The following is a 21,797-nucleotide window of genomic DNA, read 5'->3' on the forward strand; positions in this document are numbered from 1 at the left end:
GGGAAAAATGGGAAAATTTTGTAACAAGTATGAGAAAGTGATAAGTAGAACGTTATAGAGAAACAACTGGGAAGGATATGCTTGCTTTGGATACAAGACAAGGAAATGCAGAGTGGAGGGGGGGGAGGGGTTAAGGTTTTAAGAGGGGGGTAAAGGAAGAAATAAGAAATAATTGTATATTTATGATGTTTGAGATGAAAATGTCTATTTTTATCTTTCTATCGTTATTTCTGTGAAAATGATTTATAAATATTTAAATAAAAAAAAAAAGGGGGGAAAGCCACAAACAATTGCCAGTATCCAATCACCTGAAGGTATGATCTTATAACCCATGGTGTTTGAATGTGTTGCCTGTGTCCTGTACTGTGGTACATGGTGTAGAATTTACAGGTAAGTCCTATTTCCTTTTACTAAAATTACATAAAAATAATACAGAAGCTGTTCCACTCACATGTAAAAAGTTAACACAGCACTACAACGGCCTCCTAATGTCAAAAATAAATAGAAGCTTAGTTAGGTTATAGCTCTGCCCTTGAAAAGGTCAATACTTTGAAAGAATGTGTGGGGTTAAACTGTAATTGGATCTGGGTTTTTTTCAAGTGATTGTGATAATGTTGAGTGCACTTTTTTAGCTTCTGAATTGCTTTTATGTAATTTCAAGTTTTTTACTCTTCTCTAAAATAACAGGCTGGTGATTTGTGATTCTAGATTTTAAGGTTGCTGATTATGAATCTTTGAGTTATTTCTTGGCACTTAATAGGTACTGGGAAAACAGTATATGAAAATTTTGTTGCAAGACAGAAATAAAAACTCTTTAAAAACCGTATATTAGAGATGTCATGTCACAATGTCATGCAAGTATTTTTGCATTTTAGGGCTTCTCCAAATTATGTGTATGAAGTATCTTGAAAAATCCTTGCAATTGTATGATTGGTGTTAAATAGGTTTTCAGGGCAATGATATGCTTTATAAATCCATAATCTTTGGGTCGTTTTCATGTACCACTTGCATCATATATCTTCTCATTGTTCAGAAACATTCTTATATCTTGTGGACACACACACTATATTGGGACGCCTGCCTTTATACACACACACACACACACATATATATATATTTATTACCCAGTCTTAGTCCGTAGGGTTCAATATTGAGTTGGCCCACCCTTTGCAGCTATAACAGCTTCAACTCCTCTGGGAAGGCTGTCCACAAGGTTTAGGAGTGTGTCTATGGGAATGTTTGACCATTCTTCCAGAAGCGCATTTGTGAGCTCTGCGTCTGGCTCACAGTCTCCGTTCTAATTCATCCCAAAGGTGTTCCATCAGGTTGAGGTGAGGACTGTGCAGGCCAGTCAAATTCCTCCACCCCATACCCTCTCATCCATGTCTTTATGGACCTTGCTTTGTGCACTGGTGCACACTCATATTGGAACAGGAAGGAGCCATCCCCAAACTCTTCCCACAAAGTTGGGTGCATGAAATTGTCCAAAATGTCTTGGTGTGCTGATGCCTTAAGAGTTCCCTTCACTGGAACTAAGGGTCCAAGCCCAACCCCTGAAACACATCCGACAGATTGCCAGACAGAGAAGTGTGATTTGTCACTCCAGAGAACACGTCTCCACTGCTCTAGAGTCCAGTGGTGGCGTGCTTTACACACTGTATCTGACACTTTGCATTGCACTTGGTGATGTAAGGCTGGGATGCAGCTACTTAGCCATGGAAACCCATTCCATGAAGCTCTACATACTGTTGTGCTGATCTGAAGGCCACACGAAGTTTGGAGGTCTTTAGCTTTTGACTATGCAGACAGTTGGTGACTTCTGCGCACTGTGCGCTTCAGCATGCGCTGTCTCCACACTGTAATTTTACGTGGCCTACCACTTCGTCACAGAGTTGCTGTTGTTTCCGGTTGCTTTCACTTTGTTATAATACCAGTAACAGTTAACCGTGGAATATTTAGTAGCAAGGAAATTTCACGGATGGACTTATTGCAGAGGTGGCAACATGTCACAGTATCACACTTGAATTCACTGAGCTCCTGAGAGTGACCCATTCTTTCACAAATGTTTGTAGAAGCAGTCTGCATGCCTAGGTGCTTGATTTTATACACCTGTGCATTTTATAATAAAACCACGTTTCAACATGCAGTATGTGTGTGTGTGTGTGTGTGTGTGTGTGTGTGTGTGTGTGTGTGTGTGTATATATTATATTGAATATGGCCAAAATTGTAGCATTTCAAATATATGGCAATATATTTGGGAAGATTTTTAAAATATATTTCAAATGTTTTTTTCTTCCATGTGGGATATCCAAAAGCTTCCTGCTATCGTCAATCTAGTGAACATGTGTAAAAAAAGTGAAGCTGCCCTCTATAGTGATTCCAAATCACTCCAAGTACCAAAAATAAAAAAGGAGTATATAGGCGCTAATAAAGTGAATATCAACATTCACACCACTTTGATAAACATATGAAAGTCTCTATATAAAGCCCGACACACCACCATGCATATAATCTTCCATGCTTCTATTTTCAAATCTTGTAACCGTGCCACCACAATTCCACCTATATCTGATTAAAGATCGAAGAGCACTGCGGGTTATAGATTTTCCTCCAAAATAGATATTGGCCATCTAATTCACCTCCTCCATACTCTCCTTTCTCACTGGAACAACTCTCCAGAAATTAGCCATACCATCAAACCAAAGAGAAAAAAGGCACAAATGTAAACCTCCTATGTTGAACTGCGATCCCTCCCGAGGACCAGCGTGTGTTCCACCGACCGGAAAGGAGCGGGTCGGACATGTCACTTGAATGGGATATGACGATTCTCAAGGGTCTCTTCGACCTTCAGTCAAATAAGGGTCACAGGAGTGTTGGTGAGTATGCACGGTGGTGCGTTGGACTTCGTTGTATAGAGACTTTTGTATGTTTATCAAATTGCTGTGAATATTGGTGGTCACTTTATTAGCGCCTATATATTCCTTTTTTATTTTTGATCCATTTGGTCAATGCTGGTCCCTAGGAAAATGTTATCTCCAAATTGTAGGGCATTGGTGGACAACGCCATGGATAAAGAGACCCTGACTTGTCCAGAGGGAAACAAAAAAGCATCTAAAATTTGGTTTTGAATTAAAGATAGACAGCAGGCTTATGAAGAAACAAAGTTCCATGGATTGTATTTTGCATGCATATCAGAGTTCTTTTCATTTAGCTGTGTAAAGATTTCTAGCACTTTCTACAGTAGGAATGATTTACCCAACTTTTTTTTTTCTACTAATGCTAGGTTGTGTCGTTAATCACTTCTGTGTGTCAAGAGGACTCTCCTTCAAAGATAAAATTGTCAGTATTGGACTTTTTATCAAGCTTAGCAAGCATTCTGATTCCACAAGAGGCCCAGGTAAGCTTTAACATGTATAAATGTCTTATCGCAATGGTTAGACATTTGTAGCTAGCTATTATGATCAGAAATGAGTGGAAACATTCTACATCTCTGATTGTTAAAGTGGAACTTTAGTCAGAAAATAAAGTCTTGCTAGATCACTTCAGACTGGAACCTTTTGCCAGTAAAACACTAAACATTAGTGTTTAAAATCCAATAATATACTGTCTCACTCTGCTCTGCACATGCTAAGTTTCTATTTTTTGGCACTATGCCTAAAATGTAGAGGCCAGTCTGCTCACAGCTTTAGGATTTACTGCTGTTCAGGGGCTCTGGACCTCAGCAAGATGGCAGCCTCCAGTAAGAAGAAACTGGGACAATGCTGGAGGCAATTTACAGTACAAACTATATATTTTTTTTTTTTTTACCTTTCATTTTTTTATTGAACATTTATCAGGTTACAATAATAGGCAGTGGTTTCGTAATATGATATTACTGTTTTGTAACATTGAAAACATTACAATCGAAGCATGTTTAACAATTACATACAAACAATATAGGTTGTTTCTTCAACAGTCGTTACTATTGTTAATACAGTGTTGTTTGAGATTTCAGTAGTATAGTAATTTGAGAGAGTGGACATTATGAGAAGGGGAGAGGTGTAGGAATTAGAACAAAGTAGTAAGGTGAGAATTTGGTCTTTTAACATTACATATTTCCTTCAAGATAACATAATTCTTTAGATACAAGTATCATTGCATGTATGAGACATTGAATATGTATTTAGATTCATGCAAAGAGATGGGTGAGGCTGAGTTTGAGGGTGTGGTTATAGGGTATGTCAAGGGGTGTTTTATACCATAATGCATCGATGATCTTTGAGCCATAGGTTCCAATTTTTTTTTTTAATCCGTCAAGCGAGTTGTGTATCCGAGCAAAGGTTCTTTCGAAGGCCATGTTTGTGTTCAATAAATCAACTACTGATTGAGTGGTTGGCGAGGTTTGTGTTTTCCAGAGCCTTGCAATATTCAGCCTTGCGGCTATCAAAGTATGAATTAGTATAGTTCTGGATTGAGGCTGCCAGGAATCTCTTCCTATACCCAGGAGTGCCAAGGCTGGATCAGAAGTTGGAGATTAATTTGTAATTTGTGCTATAAGTAAAAATGCTTCTTTCCAAAAGATGCTAATATGTGGACAGTCCCATCATATGTGGTTTAAAGATCCCATTTTGGGGGGAGGAGCCTGATCATGGCGCTGAACGGGAGATCGAGGTAGGATCTCCCATCACCAGCCTTCTCCAGCACTCTGTCAGATGGCCTGCTAAGGGAGAGATAGCCGGGAAGTGGAGAGGTGGACTTGCCTGCTGACGCTGCCAGGGCCGTGCGGGGAGCTACGGTGTCCGGTTTGACTCCCGTGGACCCTGGTGAGCTGGGCCCTGCGGTGGAGCGGGCTGAAGCCGAAGGGCGGGATGAGCTGGACAGCTCTGGAAAGTCGGAGCCCATAGGACGGACGAGGAGGGAGCTGTCGGTCTAGGAGAGAACACGCAATTCCGAACTACCCTCTACTACCCTATAAGTGAAGAATTCCACCCTGGAAAGTATATGGAACTGGAGGGACCACCTCGTGCAACCCCTCCCCTGCCGGCGAGATCTTCAGACGCCACCCCCCCCAGAAGTGAGAGTGGCAGAAGAGCAGAGTATGGACTGTGATACATTTTAAAGTGTTAAATTGAGACTGAAGTAAATTCTGATGGATATGAGGAGTGGGGGTTGCTTGTAGAGGTCATCAAAGAGATAACGGGGGGGTCTTATATCCAATTTTAAACAGATGAAAGATAAAATAAAAGAGAGAAGATCTGAAAAGAACTTTAGTTTCCACAGGGGGTTAATGAGTGAGAGGGAGGTAAGAAGATAAGGAAGATTTAACCACTTCAAGTCCGGACACTTGTACCCCCTTCCTGTCAAGGCCAATTTTCAGCTTTCAGCGCTATCACACTTTGAATAACAATTGCGCAGTCATGCAACACTGCACCCATATGAATTTTTTAGCATTTTTTTTTTTGGACAGATAAAGCTTTATGTTGGTGGTATTTATTCACCACTGGGATTTTTATTTCTTTGCTATATAAATAAAAAAGTCCAAACATTTTGAAAATTTTTTTTCTAAAATTTTGAAAATAAATAATATTTCATTGTAAATCTTGGCCAAAATGTATTACGTTATCGCTTTAATATAAAAATGAAAAAAAATTTAAAAAAATTTTTAAATTATAGTTTTTGGTTATAAACTAATTTCGTTTTTTTTTTTTACTAATGTTTATTTTATTTTATTTTATTTTTTTTTTTACATACTGTCACCCTAGCAGTACAGTGTCACCATGGTACTACTTGTGGGGGGGGGGGTGATGATTTTTTTTTTTTTGTTTACACTATTTGCTTTTACACCCATAAAGGCTGCAAAAGCAATCATGTCTCCTTCTCTCTGGCTGCATTCTTGCAGCCATTGAGAAATACTGTGTGAGCTGTGATTGGTCACAGCTTGTCACATGGTACAAGGCTGTTGTGAATAGCCTTGTACCATGTGACCTCTGTGATCATTCACAGATTTCACACGTAGTAAGAAATGTCAGAAGTGACATCTTGCTTACTACTCTGCATGTGATCAATGATTTTCCAATCAGTGATCACATGAACGGGACCTCGCACAGAGGTCCAGTACGACGATCGGTGTTCCACTGTGTCTGGAGAACACAGCGGGCATCGGATCGCGGTGCTGCGTGCTCCCAGAAGCAGGGGGTGGGGAGGCCGTTTATAAACTGCCACTGTCCGACCGTTTATATACAATGGCCGGAAGGGAGGTCGTTAAAGGAGAAGGGGATAAGGACAGATAAAAGGAGAATATGTTGCTGGAATAGTTGACTTTTGAATCCTTTACATACTGGAAATATATTAAAATGAAGAACAAAGGAACAAAAGGAGGTGGGTCAAAGGCCCCGCCATCAAGCTCGATTAAGAAATATATCCCTGGACAAGACAAACCGACCCCTGAGAAGCAAATTGGAATAAGTGAAAAGAGTGTGATAGAGAACAGCAGTGGTGAGAGCTCCAGATTATCTCTGGGAATGTCTAATAGTAGTCAAAATCTAGAAGAAGCAGATATCGAGAAAACCGGTGTGTTGGAGAATTCGGAAGATCGAGGTTCATACCTGCCAGCTAAATCAGAAATCGCAGAAATGTTTAAAGGTCAGGAAAAATCTATAAAACAAGAGATGCTGACGTTAAATAAAGATTTGGGGCAGGTGCTATCTAGAGTGGAGGAGACAGAAGAAAAAATAAATAAACATGCCCAAATGATACAGATCTTAGAAAAGCAAATGGTGGAAATGAAAAAAGAACAAAAATCTGATATACAAACTAGAGGATCAGGAAAATAGGAACAGAAGATGTAACTTAAGAATACATGGTCTCCCGGAGATCTCTCAAGGAGAAGATCTGAGGGAAATAATAGAGAAGATGCTATATATAATAATGGATAGATCTGCAGCAGAACCCTATAAAAATGGATGGGGTGTACTGAATACGACGACTATATCAAGATGGTAGAAAAGGAAAATCTAGAGATGTCATCACTCAATTCCATCATTATCATGATAAAGAAGATTTGGAAGAGGATGAAAGGAAGAGCTGCTATAAAATATGGAGAAATATATATACAGATCTTTGCTGATCTTGCTGCAGAGACACTGTTCAGAAAGAAAATCCTGAAACCATTAGTAGAACAAATGAAGAAGCAGAACGTCCGATATAGCTGGGGGTCCCCAACATGTTTAATCAGTTGGAAAAATGGGCGCTCCGCAAGATTAAAGTTCCCTGAAGAATTGAGAGACTTCTGTGAAAGACTTGTGTTACAGAATATAGATATTCCTGGGTGGAGAATGGGGATAGAGGCAAAATGGAATATGGAGAATGAGAGGTGGCGGGCAGTCTAGAAGGGAGGTAGAGGAGGGGGAGGAGCAGAGGATGAGGATATTGGTGGGGTTTTTTTTTTCCTTCTTTCTGCTTCAAATTCTCCTCCTCCTCTACCGCCTTCCATTTTTCTCTTTCCCTCTTTTTCTTTCTTCTGAGTTCCTTTCCTCTTTTTTGTTTTTGTTTTTTTTTCTTCTCTTCGTTTCAGGCAGGTAGTTTTTGGTGGAACGCTGGGGGAGGGCAAATAGAATGAGGTGTGCATGGTCAGAGAACCACCCTAAATTGGAATCAAAGGTGGGATTGGGACCACAAATGACTCATAGGCAAAACATAGGCCTAAAAAGGGCGGGGGTGGGATGGGAGGGCGGGGGAAGGGTATGGGGAGGTAGTAGGCAGCCTAAGACTCTGCGGCAGTCTTCGATTATGCGGGATAGTTGGTGGTACACTAGTCTGGGGAAACTTTAGAGAATGAAGTGGAAAATATGGGGGAGAGAGAGGAGGAGGATGAAGAGGGATGAGAGGAGGTGAGAAAAACAGAAGAGATTTACTTTGTGACTTATAACGTGAGAGGTTTAAGTAGTCCTGGGAAGAAATTTAGGATTCCTAACCTCCCTGGCAGTATTCCCGAGTGTAGCTCGGGGTAAAGTTTCAGTACCAGAAGCGGTAACACAGAGCTACACTCGGGATTACACTGCAGCATTGCTCTGGGATCCCTCCAGCACTTACCTTGCCCTGCGCTCCCGCGATGTCCCCCCTGCAGCGCCCCTGGCCATGTCCTCCAGCCGCTGCCTGCATCCGTCTTCTGGGTTCTGTTCCCTGCGAGCGTCGGGACATACGTGACGGGGGACAAAATCTGCAGGAATTTAAAAAAATTTAAAAATTTGACATTCACTCAATACGCTAAAATCTGATAGTATTACATTACTGTATCAAACCATTTCACATACATTTTGTTGCTAGTGCTTTGTCCAGTGCCCTGCCTGCATTTTTACTGTTCTTTCTGCCTGGAAACTGAGAAACGTCCATGGCATCCAAAAAGCATCCCTTTAGGTCAAAAGCGCTTTTAGACCAGCTAGAGAACAGCAATAGTAAATTAGAACCATTTGCAGAATTGTGTGATGATTCGTGGGGAAATTCTTCATCAGACACTGAAAACGATTTTGCGACTAAGCTCAGTGATGTGCGAACTTGGCCTCTATTTAAAATTTCTGTGTTTTTGGTTTGATTACATTATTGAATTAGATTTATTATTATATTATTTTTTATGATTATTATATCATAATTTATGATTTCGGGTTTCAAATTTTATCATACCCGGGATGTTTACTAGACTCTCTCTTGTTCGGACAGATTTCAGTGAGTTATTCCTAAGACTTACAGGCCTACAATAAAAAAACAACATATTTCCATTGAAAACAATCTACCGCTTTGAGCACAGAAATAGTGACATCATACCGCTAGGGAGGTTAAAGAACTTCGACATAGATTTTCCTCAGTGGTGTTTCTACAAGAAACTCCTCTAGTACAAGAAACATATGTGAAGTTACAATCTAGACATTATCCAGAGTGGTATTATGCAGATTCCCCAGTTAAACGAGTAAAGGGAGTGGCAATAGGATTTGTGAAAAACATAAGGTTTAAGTTGGAAGAAAGAAGGGAGATTCCTGTTTTTTGAAAGGAAAATTACAGGAAATAGAATGTACATTAGCAAATATTTATTGCCCGAATAAGAAACCAGAGGTATTCCTAAAAAATATCTTAAGGAAATTAATGGATTTCAAAAAAGGTAATCTGATTGTGGCAGGAGACTTCAATCTATGTATGGATCCACAGATGGATGTGACCTCTCCGGTGCATAGAGATGGTAGTAGGTTTTTGAAAAATCTGAAATATGTTATATCAATGTCAACTGGTAGATATATGGAGAATTAAGCACGTGAAGGATAGAGATTATACGTTTTTAATCTTGTGCAAACGAGATGTACTCAAGATTGGATTACATACTGTTGGACCATCGACGTATTGAGTCTTTGGTTAAAGTAAACATAGAAACCATGTCGATTTCTGACCATGCTCCTGTCACAATGCAATTACTATGGGGTAATGAGAAGAGTGGAGGAAAATCATGGAGGTTAAATGAGACACTTCTTCAGGATCAAGAGACGGAACAGAAGGTTAAGAAGGAAATAGAACAATTTTTTGAGGAAAATGATTCTGAGGAAGTGTTGGTAGCCACGGTCTGGGAAGCTCATAAGGTCTATATCAGAGGAATCTTAATAGCAATAGGAGCAAAGAAAAAGAGGGAAAGAAGGGAAAAAATAAATACACTTTTTAATGAACTCTAATTTAGAGCAGATACATAAAAATAAAGTAACAAAAGAGGGGATGCAAAAGGTACTAAATAAAAGAGAAGAATTAAATAATTTTCTAGAAGAGGATAAGGAGAGCGTTTTTGATAAAATAAGTGAAAGATCTAGATGGGGAGATAGACCAGGAAAATATTTAATGATGGCCCAGAGGAAAAAAAAATCTAGGAATTATATAGAGAAAATAAGAGATAAAGGAGAATTTGTGTACTCAACTAAAGATAGCAAAAGTGTTTAAAGAATATTACAACAAGTTATACAATATTAAGCCCCATGGTATCATAGGAGAAGACGAAGTAAGAAAAATAGGAAGAAGACAGGTATACATAAAAAAGGCGGGATTATTGAAAGTGAAGAACAATAATTAAAATCCTTGGAAATAGCAATAACACAGGAAGAGATACATATAGCATTAAAAAGTACTGTAGCCGGGAAAAGTCCAGGACCCGATGGGTATACAGTGAGATACTAAAAAAAAGAAGAAATATTACTACCAAAACTGAAAGATATATATGAACACCTTAGGAGGAGAGATGGAAATGAGGAGGGAATTCCTGCAAGCTCATGTCGCCATACATATGGAAGGTAAAGATGACACCCACTGTTCAAGTTTATAGACCGATCTCCCTATTAAATACAGATACTAAATTATATGCAAACGTATTAGCAAACAAGTTGAAAGATTTAATGCCAAAGTGGATACATATGGACCAAGTAGGGTTTGTCCAAGGGAGAGAGGGTAGAGACAACAGATTAAGATCCCAGTTTCTCATACAAAAAAGTAGGAAAGAGAACTCCTGCATTGGTACTCTCGATAGATGCTGAGAAGGCATTTGATAGAGTAAATTGGCGATATATGTTAGACACTTTGGAAGTTTTAGGAATCGGACCTAGAATGAGAGAATGGATAAGGAAATTATATAGTCAACCTTCGGCCGCATTTATGGTTAATGGGGAACTGTCAGAATATATTGAGATGCAGAATGGAACAAGACAGGGATGCCCTCTGTCTCCATTGTTATATGTTTTATCTCTAGAATCTCTCTTGGCTACCATAAGGAATAATATAGAAATAAAAGGAATTTGGGTAGGCGAGATAGAGCATAAGGTGGCAGCTTATGCAGATGACATGCTGTTCTATGTAGGAAATCCAAGGATAACACTGCCAAAGTTACTCCCCAAAATACATTCTGCTACTTCTCCCGAGTATGGGGGTACCATATGTGAGAGACGTTTTGGCAGTCTAGCCAAGTACAGGACCCCAAAATCCATTAAGCACCTTCAGGCTTTTAAAGGGCTTTATTTCCTCATTACACTTCCTGACTACCTATCACAGTTTTGGAGGCCCTGAAATGTCAGGATAGCACCAAACCCCCATAAATGACCCCTTTTTGGAAAGTAGACACCCCAAGGAATTTGATAAGAAGCATGGTGAGTATTTTGCAGATCTCGTTTGTTGCCACAAGTTTTTGGAAGATGAAGAACAAAAGCAAAAACATTTTTCTTTTCTTTTTTTATATTTTAAAACCTTGTGAGAAAAAATTAGATTTGTAAAATACTCAGCATGCCTCTTTTTAAATTCCTTGGGGTGTCTGCTTTCCAAAAAGGGGTAATTTGGGGGGGGGGGGGGGGTTTGTTGCTATCCTGGCATTTCAGGGCCTCCAAAACTGTGATAGGTAGTGAGGAATTGAAATGAGGAAGTTACGCACCTTCAGGCTTTCAAAGTGGTCATGGGGTTTCAGGCTCCTGTATGTTGCTAGACTCCCAAAAAGTCGCGCATGTGGTATCCCCATACTCATTAGAAGTAGCAGAATGTATTTTTGAGTGTAATTCCACATACACCCATGGCTTGTGCGAGAAATATATAATTTAAATTACAACTTAGTGTAAAAGAAAAAAAAGTTTGTCATTTTCCAGAAACTTGTGGGAAAAAAAATCATCTATGGACTCAATATGACTCTCAGCAGAGAGCTTAGGGTGTCTACTTTCCAAACGGGTCATTTGGGGGTGTTTGTACTATCCTGGTATTTTAGCACCTCAAGAAATGTGATAAGCAGTAAAAGCTGTGTAAATTACCATAGTTTGTAGGTGATATAACTTTCACACAAAGCAATCAATATACACTTATTTGGATTTTTGTAACCAAAAACATGAAGCAGAACAAATTTTGGCCTAAATTTATGACAAAATTTTAGGGGGTTTTTTGGGATATTCTTTATGACCCAAGTGAGAAAATATTTTTTTCGAAAATCATTTTTTTTTTCTTCAAAACTTTTTTTGTTTATAGCGCCAGAAATAAAAAGCGCACAGGTGATCAAACACCACCAAAAAAAAGCTCTATTTGTTTGAAAAAAAGGACATACATTTAATTTATGTACTGTATTGCTTGACCGTGCAATTGTCCGTTAAACTAGTGCAGTGCTGTATAGCAAAAACAATGCCTTAAATTGCAGTATATATACCATAGTTTGTAGACACTATAACTTTCACACAAAGCAATCAATATATACTTATTAGGATTTTTTTTACCAAAAACATGTAGCAAAATACATTTTGGCCAAAATGTATAACGAACTGAGTTTACTATATATTTTTTATAGCTGAAAGTAAAAAATATTGTTTTTCTTTAAAATTTTCGGTCTTTTTTGGTTTATAGCGCGAAAAATAAAAAGCGCACCTGTGATCATATACCACCGAAAGAAAGCTCTATTTGTGTGAAAAAGAGGACATAAATTTTGTTTGGTACAGCATTGCATGACCGCGTAATTATCAGTGGAATTAGTGCAGCGCCAAGTAGCAAAAAGAGGCCTGGTCATTAAGGGGGGTAAATCCTCTGGAGGGCAAGTGGTTAAGAAACATAATGACCAGCCAGTCCCAACTGCCCAATCGCAGTGTCCTTCCACAGACAGGAAGCACCCTGGTCCCAACCGGAGGGCTCCCACCAGCACCATGGAAGTCATGGCTTCAGCAAGAGGTCATCACCCAGGCAATACACTTTCCTTCTCTAACCCAGGTGTTATGTATAACCTTGTGTCTAGGGGATGTGTGGGCTTACTGTGGGGAGGGGTCCACATGTACCTGCCCAGGTATGGCATCCGCTGTGGTCCTAGGTGGCTTCTGCTGTCTCACAGCACAGCCAGCGTGGGTTTTCCCTGTACTATAGGCTGTTGCAGTGTTTTTTTGTGTGCAGTTTGCATTACTTGATGTCACCTCTGCCCATGCCTGCTGTAAGTGCTGGGTGTATATGTACATGTAAAGCTCTAAACATGCTGCTGGGCACCTGTGGACATGTGCCCCTTCCTGGACTACCTGGGGGCGATAAGTCTCCCTCTTGATACTTCCTCTAGAAAAAAGCTAAAAAAAAACGGCCAAGGACCGCACTTAGTGATATCTCAATGGATAGTAGAAATATAGAAATACTACTTTACCCATCAGCCACTCTACCACCATCTGACCATACAATAAAATGGTATGATCCAAGTAACTCAACAAGGGCATCAACAAAACTAACCTTCACCACACTAAAATAAATGTCTCTTCACCACAGCAGATGCTCAGCCAGTCTACACATGCACACGTCTCGCACAAGCATCAATTGATTGATGGATTTCCACCAGTATTGTGCCCTAGTAATCTGACTGCCCACACCTGATCCTGCAAGGCATTGATAGCCTATTACGTCTAGTGGACTGTGTGAGACGTGTGCATGTGTGGGCCGACTGAGCAGCTGCTGTGGTGACGAGACATTTTTTTTTTATTTTAGTGTGGTGGTGGTTGGTGGGTTTTTTATGCTGTTTTGCATATGATTATATTTGCATTTTTATACTATTTACAATAAATCCTTACACCACATATGCGGCATGGTCCAATTAATATCTTTTCGGGCTTCTGTCAGCCTGTGTTTTGTTGATGCTCTTGATACCCCCCCCCCCCCCTTTTCTGTTGCAAACCTTTAGTGTATGGGTTTCTCCACAGCCATGACTGAACACTCTATTGGTTTCCTGTCTGTGAAGCTGCTTGGTAAGGGATCCCCTCTTAATCTGTGAAGTTTGTAGACGTCCCTGTTTGGGTGTTGCCCAGTTCCCCATCTATGACTTTTGTGTCTGTCGCCATATCCCAAACATCCTCCCCAATGTCAGGCTCTGCCTCAGATGTTTCTGGGCCTCGAGGAACCCTTCTGTCCCTTGAGATCTTTTTGTCTGCTATGGATAGCTTTGTTTCACATGTTAAGTGGGCTTTGACCCACACTTCCTCAAAGAAAATCCCTACCCCTGTCATGTCTGAGGCATTTGACATTGAAAATGCTTTTAGAGGCTCTCTTTACTCTAGCAAGACCAGCTCTGCAACCAGCTTTTTGCTGTAAATTTGTCAAACTGCAGGTAACGATCAAGGCAATGAGAAACCAACAGGATCCTGTACTCCAAGGCTGTGCCTTGGCAGAACACTTACAGCAATTACCCTTCACTTTGATGCCACAGAACAAGTCATGACACAAATCTCCAGAATGGCTCTGATCTCGGTTCATATGCACAGGATCATATGGTTAAATGTTTGGACAGCTAAAGCTGCCTGTAAAAGGCACTTCACATCTTTGGTGAGGCACTTGAAAAATTCATGAAAGATGTCACAGGAGCAAAAGTCCTTCTCCCACAAGGGAAGGTTCTAAAATCCCCTTCCTCAGGAGCTTTTTACCCCGTAAAAAACAGGGCTCCTCAATGCTCTACTCAGGCTTTAAATTATAAGCCAATATGTAGCCCTTCCTTTTGAAACAAGACTTGGAACCCAACCCAATATCCACCAAGTGTACCCCAAAGCCCTCACCCAAATGTAGGGGTGCTCTAACACCTCAAGATTGGGATGTCTGATAAAAATGTCCCCCCCTCTGGGTCACAAACATCCTAGAACTGTGGGTTCAATCAGTGGTTTCGAAGAGTGCCAAGCTGTACCTCCTCACTGCTATCTTAAAAAATTAACCAAATATCTGCCTAAGGACAGCCAGATTTGCAAAACATCTCTTGTTCCAGGGAGTGGCCATTCCAGTACTTCTCTTCAAAGGATTCTGTTCAAGTTCAAAGAATTTTATTCATACCAGTTTGCATTAACAAAATCCAATGGGGACATTCATCCTATCATGAATCCAATCCCTAAACAAATCCCTTCAAATTCCATAGTTTCATTTGGAAGACCAGGGGAATACTAGCATTCTTAATTATCCAAGCTGCTTGGCCCCTTCCCATTTACGCACCATATCAGCACTTCGCTTCGCAATAAGGAACAAACACTTCCAGTTTGTCACACTGCCTTTTGATCTATCCTCTGCTCCCAGGGCAATCATAAGGGGCTTCTTGCCCTGCTATAAACTCGGAACCTTAAGGTCATGGGGTATCTAGATGACTTTCTTCTGAAGGACTCCTCTCCCTTCCACCTTTCTGCAAACGTCCACAAAACTATTCAAATGCTTCATATTTTTGGCTGTATAATCGGCATTCAAAAATCTGCTCTCCAACCTTCCCTTGACGTAGAGTACTTCGGCCTCACTCTAGACACAGCCCAAGCAAAGGTCTTTTTTCAAGAAAACAAATTGGTATCTCTGGTCTATCGTGCTTGAGCCTTATGGTCAAAGGGACATTCCTCTGTGAAGTTCTTCATGTATGTTCTGGACCTCATGGTGGCCTATTTCCAGACTGTTCCATTCAAGGCCTTCTTGAGGGACACTTGATCAGGTTGCATATAGGCAATACCACTGCTGTAGCCTACATGAACCACCGGGTGTGTATGTGTATGCAAAGGATGCAAAGTTGTCCATCTCATGTACACAGAAACTCTGTCTAGTGATCTGTGCGTTTTACATCCCAGAAGTTGACAATTGGAAGGCAAATTACCTTAGTCATCACTAATAAAATTTTAAACACTCCACAGCACAAATATTTGCACTGTGGAGTGTTTACAATTTTATTGGATTGTTTTTTTTAGAACAGCAGCATTTAAATTTCTGAAAGTTTATATTTTATTTCAGGTACTTATATAGCGCTGTCAATTTACGCAGCGCATTACATACATATTGTACATTCACATCAGTCCCTAACCCTCAAGGGGTGTACAATCTAAGGTCCCTAACTCACAGTCATACATACACATACTGGGGCCAATTTAGACAGGATCCAATTAACCTACCAGCATATCTTTTGGAGTGTGGGAGGAAACCGGAGCACCCGGAGGAAACCCACGCAGGCACAGGGAGAACATGCAAACTCCATGTGGTGCCATGGTTGGGATTCGAACAAATGACCCTAGTACTGCCAGGCGGAAGTGCTAACCATTTAGACACTGTGCTGCCCAATATAAATTTTTCGGTGGCGCAAGTTTATATTTATTTTGTTTTACTTAGTCATCACTGCCTAGACCAAAGGGATTGGTGCCTTTACTTTGACATCTTCAGTCTGAGATGTCAGAGATGAGGGACTCCAGATGTGGATATCCTGGCTTCCAGGGTTAACATGTTACTTCTGTTTGTGGTCAGGACCAGGGATCCTCTAGCACTAGCCTCAGATGCTTTGATAATTCCCTGGACTCAATTCAGGCTAATTGATGCCAGTGTAATTTTTTCTTTGGCTGCAAAACTCAGCAAAAGACCAGAAGAACCTGGAACACAGACATACTTGGATTTCTAGGAGACAACCTCCGGTCTCTTCCAAATAGGCTAGACCTGCTGTCTCTGGGTCCCTTGTTCCAATCTCCTTCTCAGTCGCTGGTTTTAACAGCAGGTCTTGAGGAACAGAGGGTCTCTGATTCCGTTATTCCCCATGTTGCTAAAATCAAGGAAAGCCACTTCAAGAAAGACTTGCTATCTTACCTGTAAATCCTGGCATGAGCACAGGCACTTCAACCCCAGAGATTATTCTGATCCTTGCATTCTGGCCTTCTTACAATCAGGACTTGACTTGACTGGCCTTAGGCACTCTTTAACCGCTTCCCATCCACCCTACTGTATAGCGGAAATACAACTACAGGGCGGCACAAGTGTGCAAAATCACATGTGTGTATATATAGGCCGGTGGTAATTGTAGCAATCGTGCACACAGAGATGGACACGGTCCTCCATCTTGTTAAGAATCTTTCATTTTGTACCATCTCTCACTCCCAAAATCAGCTTTCTTCATCCCCCCTCCCTCTCTGTTGAGTGACATGTGGTCTGCTTGATGCAGATCAGACAGCACACTCAATGGGAGGGCGTCTTGGCTATAAATCCCACTGGGGCCTAGCTGTCTGTTAACTTCGCAATCTGGGCTTGTAAAGCCATAAACCAAGTCCTTCACTGAGTTCAAAAGACATTCCAAGGGGTCGTAAAAACAGACTTCCCTTTAAAAACTCACTTTTTCATATAAGTGATATCTTCAAATAGGACATAATTACACAAACATGGAGCACATATTTGGACGACTGACGTTAAGACAAGTTTCCTGATATATTACACCACCTCTCTGACATACACAGGAGAGCAGAAAATTATATCTCCTGAACCATTCGAGCGGTTATTTCATATCTACCCATCCAGCTGAAGATTCTGTGAATTAATCTACTCGCGGATAGAGTGTTGTATATCTCCAGGGTAAGTTATGAACCATAATATAATTTGTGCAGGTTTTGGTCATAGCCTGAGGTCCCTGCCTACACAACCCCCTCCACAAATGAGGTGATTGGTTCTCTGTTTCAGGGAGACACCCTGCGGAGTTGCTAGAAAAAGCTAAGCTAGGCTGAGTTGAATGTGTTTAAGAGTTGAAGATTCCCTCTGTTTTAACATCGACAGTGGGAGATGAGAAATCCTTTTGGCTCATGAAATTTGAAGCTGCTTAACCCAAGGCTTTTTGGCAAGTACTTTATCTACCTAACCTTCTTTATGTTATCTCTTTACTGTGCTATTGTTTTCTGTATATTTATATATATATTGGCTACATCTTTTTCTGTAAATATTTTTATTGCACCCTTTTGTCCTTTAGTAATAAATCTTACTTTCTGAAATTGTTGAACTGTTTCTAACACTCTTTAATGCAGACTTCGAATTCCTGCCTCTAAAGAGCGCTACTGTGTGTGTGTTTTAAACTTCGGTATATCGCTGCCTGCGGTGACAGTGGTATACCGACGCTTATGCAAACATCATAGTGTTATTGCTGATATTGCCGAGTTTCCTGTTTCTCTGTTCAAAAAGGAGGTGGTGGCAGTGTGAAGGGTTAATTGCGTAATTAACCTGATCCAGTAACAAACGCCATATGCTCTAAGGCTGCCGGTACATCGATTGTGGTCCATTTAGCTGGAAAATATTTGTGCAGGGTGCAGCTGGGCATGGCATTGTTACGCACGTGACAGCGCGGTTTTAGATTGGCTAGTCCTTTGGTCACAAGTTTGTGAGAAGGCCTGGGGTCTGACGCCGCGATCATCACAGTAATTACTCGCCAGCGCCCGGTGATTTCAGAAGGACTATTTTGTTTACGAACAGTCCTCCCTGTCAGCTCGGGCTCACTGCTCTGGATGGCTGTGCACAGCCATCCAGAGCAGTGTGATTACAGTGAAGCACACTGAGACTGCCCCCTAGTAAAACACTCCCTGCACACAGTTAACCCTTTGATCGCCCCTCATGTTAACCCCTTCCTGCCCAGTGCCATTAGTACAGTGTCATTGCTTTTTTTTTTTTTTTGTTAGCACTGATCACTGTATTGGTATCAAGTCAGTTCCCCCCAGTGTCAGAATGTCCACCGTAGTTCCACTATAAGTCACTGATCGCTGCCATTATTAGTAATAATAAAAAATTCCAGTATATATACCGCCATTTGTAAGACATGTAGCAGAATACATTTTGGTGTAAATTTATGACGAAATTTGATTTTTTTTTTTTTTTTTTTTTAAATTTTATACTGAACATGTTTAATAGCAAAAAGTCAGAAATATAAAATAATAATCCCCCTGCTCTTCAAATGGACATGTAATAATTTATGAAGCTGCTAACACCCAATCCTATACCTATAGGTGCATGAACTCAAAATAAATTGGTGCAGCACTATAATATGCAACATAAACAAATACAGTAATATCTCGGTTTACATACGCCTTGGTTAACAGAAATTTCGGTTTACGAATGAAAATCCATTGATAATAATGCCTTGGTTTATGAATTTTTACCGCAATACGAAGCAAGTTTCCCCAGGATGCATTGCGCCTGGGAGGTTTATATCTCTGTGCATGCTGGAGTCTGTATTGTGCCTGGGAGGTTTACACAGTAGCACTGTACATGCTGGAGTCGGTGTTGTGCCTGGGAGGTTTAGCACCATGCATGCTGGAGTCTGTGGAAAGGTAGGGAGGTGAGCTTTGTCGTTTGCATGTCTTTTACTGTGTGTTCTGCATTGTGGGGTGTGTCCATGCCAGCTCATGTGCTGTGCATGCCTGCTACTGTGTGTTTTGCATTGTGGGGTGGTTTCCATGCCAGCTCATGTGCTGTGCATGTCTGCTACTGTGTGTTTTGCATTGTGGGGTGGTTTCCATGCCAGCTCATGTGCAGTGCATGCCTGCTACTGTGTGTTTTGCATTGTGGGGTGGTTTCCATGCCAGCTCATGTGCTGTGCATGCCTGCTATTGATAGACTTGGGGCTCTTGGACTGGGTGTGGGTGTACAGTAAAGCATTTTCTGCTCACTTAGTGACTGTGGTGTCATGGCACCCAAGAAAGCAGCGGAAGCTGGGAAGAGGAAGAAGGAGATGATTCTGCTTGAGGTCAAGAAAGAAATCGTCAGGAAGCATGAAGGAGGAATGCGATTGACTGACCTTGCCAAAGAGTATGGAAAGAGTGCATCCACAATCGGTACCATCCTAAAGATGAAAGAGAAGGTAACTGGGAGAGATGCAGATAAGGGAGTCACCAGGGTCTCCAAGCAAACGGCCTCCTGTTCTGGAGGAGGTCGAAAAGTTGCTCCTGCTCTGGATTGAAGAGAAGCAGCGTGCAGGGGACACAGTGACAGAGGCGATCATCTGCGAAAAAGCAAGGCCTTGCACACTGACCTCCTCGACCAACAGCCAGGAATGTCAGCCGATGCAGAAGGCTTCAAGGCGAGCAGGGGGTGGTTCGAAAGGTTCAAGACCAGATCTGGCATCCACAGCGTGGTCAGGCATGGAGAGGCCGCAAGTTCTGATGTTGCTGCAGCTGAGGAATTTGCTACAGAGTTCCTGGAGGTCATGATTTCAGAGGGCTACCTTCCTCAGCAGGTCTTCAACTGTGATGAGACTGGGCTCTTGTGGAAGAGGATGCCAAAATGTACCTTCATCACAGAAGAATAGACCTCATTGCCTGGCCACAAGCCGATGAAGGACCGTCTCACCCTCCTGTTTTGCGCCAATGCCAGTGGGGATCTTAAGGTCAAGCCCTTGCTCGTCTATCACTTAGAGAACCCACAGGCCTTCAAGAAACACAAGATGAAGGAGCAGTTGAGCGTTTTGTGGCGGTCCAACCCAAAGGCTTGGGTCACACACCTCTTGTTTGTGCAGTGGGTCAATCTTTTTTTTGGTCCTGCTGTCAAGCAGCACCTTGTCGACAATAACCTGCTGCTCAAGGCCATGCTACTCATGGACCATGCTCCCGCTCATCCTCCAGGCCTCGAGGAAGACTTGCTGGAGGACTTTAACTTCATCACAGTTGTGTTCCTTCCACCTAACACCACCCCACTACTCCAACCAATGGACCAGCAGGTCATCTCCAATTTTAAACAACTCTACACAAGGGAGCTTTTCCGGCGATGCTTTGAGATGGCAGATCGATCAAGCCTCACCCTCCATGAATTTTGGAGAGACCATTTTGACATCGTGAGCTGTCTGCAGATTATCACCATTGCCTGGGCCGGGGTCAGCCATAGAATCCTAAATTCAGCTTGGCGCAACCTGTGGCCAGACTGTGTTGTGACACCTGATTCCGATGCTTCTGCACCTGCACCAGAGTCAACAGTGTTGAAGGAGATTGTTTCCTTGGGGAGGACCATGGGGCTGGAGGTGACTAAAGAAGTCTGCGAGCTGGTGGAGGAGGGACACAACCGTGAGCTAACCACTGAGGACCTGGTGGAACTGCAGGAGGCGGCGATGGAGGAGCGGGTCTCATTTGAGGAGGAGGAAACAAGTGAGGAACAGCTGTCTTCCAGGGATCTCAAGGAGGCATGCCAACTGTGGGTAAACCTACAGGCTTTTGTACAGCAGCACCACCCAGATAAGGCTCTAGCCCAGAGACTTGTAAACAGTTTTGACACCGACGTCATGTCCCCTTTCCGAGAGATGCTGAAAAGGCACCGGAGGCAGCAGACAATGGAAAGATTCCTACTAAAACAGCCTAGACATGAAGAAGAACCTGCTTGTGTTAGTGCTGCCCAGTTGCTCTGCTCCTCCTCCAGAGAGTGTTGAAATTGGTTGAAAAGTTTGCCATGTTTTAAAAGATGTGTTTTAAAATTTTGAAGTTGGATGTTTGACATGTTATTGCTTGAGTAATCCTGTCCCTGTACAGTATTAATGCCTTTGAAAAGTGCACTTTATAAAGAGTTTTGAACAGATAAAAGACTTGTTTGACTTTTTTTCTGACCTCAGGAATGGATTAATTGGTCTTCAATGCATTCCTATGGAAAGCGGTGTTTCGGTTTACGAATTTTCCGCTATATGAAAATTCCCGCAGAACGAATTAAATTCGTAAACCGAGGTATTACTGTATATCAGGGGTCCTCAAACTTTTTAAACGGGGCCAGTTCACTGTCCCTCAGACCGTTAGAGGGCCGGACAATAGTTTAACCACTTGCCGCCCTGCCACTGTATATTTAAGTGTGCAGGGCGGCACTGGGGCGCAAAACCACGTTTTAAAACGGGCTCCCAGCGTTTTCGCCGGCAGGGGGCGCGCGCTCCCGCCGACCCGCGGGTGACACCATTCAATCCCGGAGGGATTAATCATTCGATTTCAGCCAGTGATGTCTGGCTGAAATCAGATGATTGGTCCCTGTCCTATCCTGTCCTGTGTTGACATTGACACAGGTATTCCCGTTTAACCCCTTAATCCCCCCCCAGTTAACCCCTT

The 21,797-nt window shown here is 41.7% G+C and overlaps 1 protein-coding gene across 1 annotated transcript in view; it reads left to right on the plus strand.

The window, feature by feature from the left end:
• Positions 1-21,797, plus strand: part of LOC149433158 (FIGNL1-interacting regulator of recombination and mitosis-like) — a gene marked incomplete at its 5' end in the record, with an annotated part of 80,822 nt that overhangs the window by 16,284 nt on the left and 42,741 nt on the right. Inside the window, one exon of the mRNA XM_089664579.1 lies at positions 3,284-3,397. Within this exon, the coding sequence (XP_089520705.1) occupies positions 3,284-3,397 (114 nt within the window). The remainder of the gene's footprint in view (positions 1-3,283; positions 3,398-21,797) is intronic.

Source organism: Staurois parvus, unplaced genomic scaffold, assembly GCF_062004578.1.
Source record: "Staurois parvus isolate SC_StPar_1 unplaced genomic scaffold, SC_StPar_1.0 ptg001955l, whole genome shotgun sequence".
Taxonomy (NCBI): domain Eukaryota; kingdom Metazoa; phylum Chordata; class Amphibia; order Anura; family Ranidae; genus Staurois; species Staurois parvus.